This window comes from Trichosurus vulpecula, chromosome 5 (genome assembly GCF_011100635.1).
Source record: "Trichosurus vulpecula isolate mTriVul1 chromosome 5, mTriVul1.pri, whole genome shotgun sequence".
Classification (NCBI taxonomy): Eukaryota; Metazoa; Chordata; class Mammalia; order Diprotodontia; family Phalangeridae; genus Trichosurus; species Trichosurus vulpecula.
The window spans coordinates 242,615,461-242,624,274 of NC_050577.1; the positions used below are offsets into that span (position 1 = coordinate 242,615,461).

The 8,814-nt window shown below is 40.9% G+C and overlaps 1 protein-coding gene across 1 annotated transcript in view; it reads right to left on the bottom strand.

Annotated features, from left to right (window-relative positions):
- The window catches only part of GLIPR1L2 (GLIPR1 like 2), a 49,422-nt gene extending 44,603 nt beyond the window's left edge, over window positions 1-4,819 (bottom strand). Inside the window, 1 exon segment of the mRNA XM_036760726.1 lies at window positions 4,736-4,819. Within this exon segment, the coding sequence (XP_036616621.1) occupies window positions 4,736-4,792 (57 nt within the window). The 5' untranslated portion in view covers window positions 4,793-4,819.
- Window positions 4,820-8,814: the final 3,995 nt, after the last annotated feature.

Consider the following 8,814-nt stretch of genomic DNA (forward strand, 5'->3'; position numbering starts at 1 on the left):
GCATTGCTGAGAAGAGCTAAGTCTACCAAAGTCAGTCATTGCATACTGTGGCTGTTACTATGTACAATGTTCTCCTGGTTCTGCTCACTTCACTCAGCATCAGTTCATATACGTCTTAGCAGGTTTTTCTGAAGTCCACCTGTTCATCATTTCTTATAGCACAATAATATCCCATTACATTTATATACCACAACTTGTTCAGCCATTCCCCAATTGATGGGCATCCCTTCAATTTCCAGGTCTTGGACACCACAGAAAGAGCTGCTATAAATATTTTTGCATGACAGTCATTTCCCATTTTATGATCTCTTTGGGATATAGACCTAGAAGTGGTATTGCTGGGTCAATTGGGCATTGTTCCAAATTGCCCTCCAGAATAGTTGGAACAGTTCACAACTCCATCAACAATGAATTAGTGTTTCAATTTTCCCACATCTTCTCTAACATTGATCATTTTCCTGTTTTGTCATGTTAGCTAATCTAATAGGTGTGATGTGGTACCTCAGAGTTGTTTTAATTTGCATTTCTCTAATCAATAGTGATTTAGAGCACTTTTTCATATGACTATGGATAGTTTTAATTTCTTCCTCTGAAAACTGCCTGTTCATATCCTTTGACCATTTGTCAATCGGGAATGACTTGTATTCTTGTAAATTTTACTCAGTTCTCTATATATTTGAGAAATGAGGCCTTTATCAAAACACTAGATGTAAAAATTCTTTCCCTATTTTCTTCATCCCTCCTAATCTTGGTTGCATTGGCTTTATTTGTGCAAAAGCTTTTGAATTTAATGTAATCAAAATTATCCATTTTGTATTTCATAATTTTCTCTGTCTCCCGTTTGCTCAGAAATTCCTCCATTCTCAATAAATCTGATGGATAAACTCTTCCCTGCTCTCCTAATCTGTTTATAATATCAATCTTTATACCTAGATCATGTACCCATTTGGATTTTATTTTGGTATACAGTGTCAGATGTTGGTCTATGCCCAGTTTCTACCATATTATTTTCCAGCTTTCCCAGCAGTTTTTGTCAAATTCTGAGTTCTTATCCCAGAAGCTGGGGTTTTTGGGTTTATCAAACAGTAGATTACTATAATTATTGACTATTGTGCCTTGTGTACCTAACCTATTCCACTGACCCACCACTCTATTTCTTAGCTAGTGCCAAGTAGTTTTGATGATTGCTGCTTTATAATACAATTTAATATCTGGTATGGCTAGGCCACCTTCCCTAGCATTTCTTTTCATTAATTCCCTTGAAATTCTGGACCTTTTGTTCTTCCAGATGAATTTTGTTATTATTTTTTCTAGCTCTATAAAATAATCTTTTGGCAATCTGATTGGTATGGCACTGAATAAGTAAATTAATTTAGGTAGAACTGTCATTTTTATTATATTTGCTTTGCCTACCCACAAGTAACTGATGTTTTCCCAATTATTTAGATCTGACTTTATTTGTGTGAAAAGTGTTTTGTAATTGTGTTCATCTAGTTCCTGGGTTTGTTTTGGCTGTTTTGCCGTGTTTTATATAATATTCTGTACCACATATTAAAGTATTCTGACATCCTGTCCTATCTTAGATTTACTATTACCATGTTCATGACATTCAATTACATAAAATTTTTTCTAATGTATTAACAAGCCTCTTCCTTTTGACCATCATGGAATACATAGTCCATAAACAGGAACCCTGTGGGATTCTGAATTCTAGACCACTTTGGATCCTCCACTGTGAAACTATCCCCTTTTTCAATGCCAGACACAAAATGGGATGGCCTCCAGCAAAAGGAGAAGGACCCTCTAGGTAAATGGATGATGGACCCTCAACAACCATTATAGCAAGATGGCACCTAGATAAACACAGGAGTTGGGTCAATACCAATGCCCTATAGCAGGCAACATGTTCACTGCTGAGATAAGATGATTAGGGCAAACTCATTATTGTTCCCTTATTAGAATGAGTTCAAGTGTTCATTATTACGATTTACCTACAAGAGATTCTCACCCCCCCCAGACCCTTCCCCCCAACTGACTACTCACAGTGAGACAATTAGGATAGTGAGGCAATTGATAGTAGCCCCTTGATTATATGACAATGAGGGCAATGCCAACATGCCAGATGATTTGTCCTTGACCTGTGGCCCTCTTGTTGAAAGTGGGTAACTTAGAAGGAATGCTATGTGTAACTTACCTTTCCCAGATCTTAGAGGGGAACTTAAGCCTTTCCCCAAACAGCTTTTGGCCTTGGGTGAGGTGGGGGGCAGCAGAAACCAAGGACAGACCCAGCCATAGAGAAAGGTAAGATGCTTATGCTACTGTCCATAGTTTAGGTGGGCTATACATCCAAGAGTAGGGCTAGAGGCAGAAGGTTCATCCTCTGGCTTTTAGACCTTGGAGAGAAGAGGGAAGAAATAGAGAGAACTCCCAATCTCACCATATGGAGAAAATACAGAGATGCAGAAAGGTCCCCAAGGGGAACCTCAACAGCGGACTTAAGAGGATCATCAGAGCAATTACATAGGCAAGAGATCAGAATGGGGACCTCTGGGAGAGATGGAGGAGGAAGGCCTTTCACTTAGGGAGTCATCACTTCATCTGGAGGCCAAATATCTGACAATGCCTGTCTCTACCCTGACCTAACTGTATATCAAGGACACCAAGGTGGACTAGGAGTATCTCACTTAGCCTTGTCACTACAACGGGCTCTCATGAGAAGAATTCATTTCATGAGATTTCTGGACACTGGCACCTAAGTGATTATAATCCTGGGAAGTCCCAACAGTCCGGGTGACCCACTTTTTGATAGTTTTGTTTGGACATGAATACTTAACGTGGGACACCCAACTGATTGTCACTATCAGTGTGGGGCTATATGAGCCCTTGTGGTAGACTGTGAACCCCTTCTGCAGAAAGCAGTATATATAGGAACTAATCCTGCATTGCTTTAATAATACTGCAAAGCACCAGAAATAGGCCCCCACCAAATAGCAACTGACTGCTGTTCAATATAGTTGGTAGTGTCTCCAGATATAATCTTCTTACCTTTTGGCTCCCCATCAAATAATGCCAGTGAAGCAATGTCAGATATCTGGAGGTGAGAGCAAGACTACTCACCATCATCCAGTCCCTCCTGTAGTGGCAAGCAGGATGGGACTTTTTGTTGTCTTTTATTTTGGAGTGCTTCTCAGCACTAAGGCAATCAAGTGCCTTTGACTGTGTCCTTTGTTTGAATCAAGAGTCTTTGATGACCTGTTAAGTCACAAGAAAGCCTAAGTCACATGAGTTTGAGTCGCATGATTGTGATGCCCACTGACCCTGAAGACGTGTATATATACTCTGAGGTTAGCATTTTGCTTAGGGCCCGCTCACTGGAAGTGTCATGTGATTTGACCAGACAAGACTCTGGAGAGCCATTAAGAGCTCCCCAGCTTTGAATAAACCCAGATGTTGGTGCTTTTCTCTCTGGTAACTATGTATGTAATGTCTTGGTCAGACAGCTAAAAGCCTGTCTGTTGATTTGTGTTATTTTGCTCTATTTATATAGTTTCTGCTTGTAATTTCTGTTTGTGTTTTCTCTGAAGTGCTGACTTGTATATTTAATTAAAGTAAGATTGTTAACCCCTTAAAGTTGCTTTCCTTAGAAAAGCAGATCAAAGAATCTGTGCTAGTAACCCTCCTGTGTGCTGGTGTTATTGGCCTTACACAGCCACAGTAGCATTGTTGTTACACTTCCTGGATACAAGGTTGCTGTCACTGACCACTTTCTAGTTAAATAGTCCTGTCTGGCCAGTACACAAAGCCAGTGGCATATGGAGCTTGATAACTGACTTGGACCTTCAACAAAGAGGTCCCACCTACTGTTTCAATGGTCCTGAAGATAGTTACCACCATGGGCCACTTGACCCCTACTTCCAGACACTGGTATGCTGTTTTTCATCTATCTAGATGAGCCTTCTTCAGATGACAAGGTAGACAGTGCACCTTTGCTGTCCTTCCCGGAAAACTCCCACAACTTGCCTCCAATGAATGGGATGTACACTGGCTTCTTCGATTGTGCCCCTGGAATGGCCATCTTCCATTGCACTGATAACAACATCCTGGTTGGGCTGAGTAAGGACATTGTCTAAGGTTCTGAAGGCCTCATTTGCTGCTCGACGGTGATGGCTGGGCTACCAACAACAGTAAGATCCAGCAGCCCACTCAACAAGTCAAGTTCCTGGGTGTTCAGTGAGACAATCCCACCAAAGAGAGAGACCCCTTGTTACATCCAATGTATCATCAGCCTTTTGGTTTCTGGAGACAAGACATACCCCATCGGGCATTGTGGTGAGGCAACCCGTAGAGTTTGAGTGGGGCCCCAGCCAACAAGGGCAGGGTCATCACCAGTTTTCCCAGAGCTTAGTACAGTGCCTGGCACACATAGTAGGTGCTTAATATAAATGGCTATTGACTAACTCATCTGTAAAATGAGGGGGTTGGCTTCAATCAAGTATTCTTAATTTTTTTTTTACAAGCCACAAGCCCCTTTGGCATCATGGTGAAAGACAATGGCTCCCTTCTCAGTATAATGCTTCTAAATGCCAAAAATAAAATGCAAAAGATTACAAAGGAAATCAATTATCCTAAAATACAACCATTTGACAATTCTTAAATATTTTTAGTTTTAACTATAACTTGCTAATTATACTTGACACTAAAATATAAGCGGTAAAGGATTTTTAAGTCCACTCACTATGAACTGGACATTGGCTGCTGGCGGGGTAAGCCGTGTCCGAAGCAAATTGTGCATCTCCACACACTCATGGATAAATTCGACATCATCGATCTCGGGAACGTTGCTCTTTGACGACCCTTTGACCCTGAGGATTAGGAGCAAGAAAACGCTCAGGCAAGGCCTCATGGCTTCAACTTGGCCACTGTGCCTCACGCCTCGGGTACCAGGCATGCGCAGCAAGCCTGTGCCTGTCCAGTTTCCGAGCCTTTGATTGCACAATTCTCTCCTACCTGCCCCGCCTCTTCTCCGCCCCTCCCGTGCCCCCTCAGCTCCCAGGGCTTTGATTGGAGAGTTCTCTCCTGTCTGCCCTGCCCATTCCCAGAGCTCCCAGGGCTTTGATTGGAGAGTTCTCTCCTGTCTGTCCCTCTGCCCCTCTCCTTTCCCCGTGCTTCCAAGCCTTTGGTTGGAGGGCAGCGTCACCTACCATGACAGCTCCGTAAGTTTTGATTGGAAGGATCCCTCGCTACACCAGCACTCCCCACCTTCGGGTTCTTCTATCCCAAGCCCACTCAGAGCTCCCAGACTGTGATTTGTCAGGATACCTTGGACCTGCCTCCTCTCCTCCCACTCTACCTTGCACCTGCCCCATGCTTTGAATGGCAGGATCCCTCATACCTGCAAGACCGTACTTAACTGAAGAAGGAGATTGCAAACTTCCTGAAGGAAACACTCTAGGGAAAGGATTCTTAACCTGGGATCCATGAACTTTTTAAAAAAATTTATATTTCAAGATAATTAGGCACTGTATAATTATAATTATAAGTCTATGGAATTATAATTCTATTATAATTCTATGGAATTTCCATTATATTTCTTTTATAATTCTATGGAATTTCATTTTTTTGCATTTAAAGCATTAAAAAGAGGTCCACAGGCTTCACCAGACTGACAATGGGGTCCACCATACATATTTAAAATGTTAAGAATCCTTATCTATAATTCACAGCCCCACATTCAACTTCTAGGGAAATACTTTATTTTTCTTTCCTTTTATTTTTTTTTTTTTTTTTTTTGGAGCGGGGAAGGCAGGGCAAACTAGTAAATGTTTCAAGTGTCTGAGGTCGAAGTTGAATTCAGGTCCTGACTCCTGGGCCAGCCCTCTACTCACTGCGCCACCTAGCTGCCCCCTAGGGAAATACTTTAGAACCCATGTTCTTTCCAGTTTGATCCTTACACTCTAAAATTCCAAATGCTTCCTAGAATCACTTTATTTTCATTTTTATTTATTTCTCGGGTTTTAATGTGTCACCTCAGTCCCCAAACCCAATGGTAGGAGTCTCTTTCCTTTTTAGCAAATACTGGCCTGTGTTGAAGGGCAGGACAGAGTTAGCAATTGCAGGAGAAAGAAGAGCTCTTCACTTCTCTTCAAGTTCTGAATCGCTCCAGAATTTTTTCAAGACAATTTGGGTGCTTCTAACTTTCAGCTTCAAGAAAGAAAACGGAAGAAGCCAATAGCGCTTCAGATTGCTGAAGGAAAAGACTCTGGAAAGACATGAGAGGCATTGGCATTTTCCAACCTTGTCCTCAGCTTGCCACACTAGAGACCTCAGGGAATTAATCCTTATTATCTGTGTTGTTGATGGGTATGGTGGAAACTGCCAATGCCTCTCATGTCCTTTCAGAGATTTTTTTTTTCCTTCAGCAACCTGAAGTAGGATTTGCTTCTTCCATGTTCTCTCTTGAAGCTGAGAGTCAGAAGCTCTCAAATTGACTTGATAAAAGCAAAAAATAATATACTACTTTAATACATCAATATGCATTTAAACTCTATCCAAGGAGACAAGATGTACAAAATAAATGCAAGGTAAGTTGAAGGGGATGGTACTAGCATCTGAATGTATCAGGAATGGTCTCATGTAGAGGGTGGCTTTAGAGCTTTGAAGGAAATTTGGGGTTGTAAGAAGTGGAGGTAAGGAAGCAGTACATTCTAGGCATTGGCACAGCCCCTACAGAGGCATGGATATAGATATGGAGTGTCATGTGTGAGGAACAGCAAGAAGGCCATTTTGGCCGGACTGGATAGTGACATGAAAGATAGTAATTTAATATATTTGTTTTTATTTTTTTAAAGCACTTAGCACAATGCCTGGCGTGTACTAGGTACTATATAAATGCTTATTCTCTTTCTGCCCCTCCCCTTCCCTCTTTTAATAAACCATTACCTAAGAAAGAACCTAAGATATAAGTAAATGTTGACATGGCACTTTCACTGGGTATGTAATTATAATGAGATGATACACCAATCTTCCATGATATCTGTCTAGAAATAAGCATCGAATGTTAAAATTTGTGTTTACATGTGATTTCAAGATTACAAATCTTGATTACAAATCCTTCTGACATATAAATGCCCTTTGAGTGTGCACAGCACTACCCAACCTTTAATTAACATCTTCCATTATTTTCCATATGTAATTTTCTACACAACTCATTCAGTGGTAACTATGGACCTCCCCTACCACACTACCATACTAGTATGAACGGGTCAACTGGTGAAATGTACCTAGGAGAATGGAACAAGAGTGGCCTTCTGTATATCTTGGATGATGGCAGGAGTCATAGTAGTAGTAGGAGGGTGACAGCAGACTCTTCTAGAGATAGCTTTAGGTATGGCTCCTGAAACATGGGGTTGAAAAGAAGCAATAGATCACTTTTTTACAGAGGTACTAATAAAACTGTAGGACAACATTCAACTCCATGGCATTAAGCGCCCTACAACCCAACTAAGGACAAGGCATATTTGAAAGCACCTAATTCACTTGGATATGAGGCTATCATACCAAGGTACCCCCAACTGATCCATGGGACAGCCTAATTTCCATGAGGATTTTTGAAGGATGGCTCTCCCTCCCCCTGCCCTTAGAGAAAAAAATATCATGAGCTTTATACAGACATTTATGTTAACAACTATATCAATTCTTGTGGCAATGGGACATACAGAAACGCTTGGAATTTCCTGAGCCTTTTCCCTACAGTTAACACTAAAGAATATTGGGTGTTAGAAGGAGTGAAAGCTATTTCCTCTCTAGAAATGGAGATGGAATTGGAGGGTAGAGCACTTTACTGCATTGGATCCCTTTACAATAACTCTTTGTGTCTAGTGAGGAAAACACACGGTCTCTGGTGACTTACATTGACTGCAACTAGTTGAACAAAGATGTCACATCAATTGATGAAGCCATTCCTAACCTTATCAATGTAATGTTCCAGGTAATCTAAGCCACTGGTGAGTGGTATGCAGTTACGAACTTAATGTGTTTTTTTATTTATATAGTTGAGACTAGCCAGAAACAATTGGCTTTCAGATGGGGAGGAATCCAATATTCCCTCCCTGTCTTTCTCTAGTGCTACTTGAACTGTACTTCATATTTTCACAGTCTGGTTGGCAGATATTTGAAAAGACCCTTCTTCCTGACAGTATTGCCATCTACCACTACATTCATGATGTAATATTGACAAGATGATATCTCATACGAAGGACAATTCTAGGCAGATCATCCCTAAGAAAATACAAGATATAGCCAATTGTGCCAAATTTTGAGAAATGGAGTAGATGAGAACCCAGATCCTCCCAGACACAGTCCAGAAAAATCTGTAGTTTCTTCCTTCCTTGCAATCTATAAAAGAAGCCCAGAGACTAAGACTTTTAGTGTTTTGGAGAACCCACATTCTCTATTTAGCTATTTTGATGGCCCCCATTTCTCATGTCACTTTCATGATCCCCTCTTTTAAATGGGATGAATGAGCAACAATCCTTGAAGATCTAAATCAGATTATCCTGCAATCCCTCTCTGGGCCCTTATGACTCTTTGGAGGTCTCTGTCCCTAAATACTAGGTTGAGTGGAGAGTAGGAACCTAGGAACTAAATGACTATTAGGTTTTTTTAGCCAAAAGTTCACCCCAGTGGGTCCTTGGGATACCACTTTTAAAAAAAAATCCTTTATGAACAATGAATACGGTAACTTAATTACTTGGCCCAAGTACTACCATCAGAAACTGTGTATTTAATTGGAAATTTTGTCCAGCCACGTGAAGA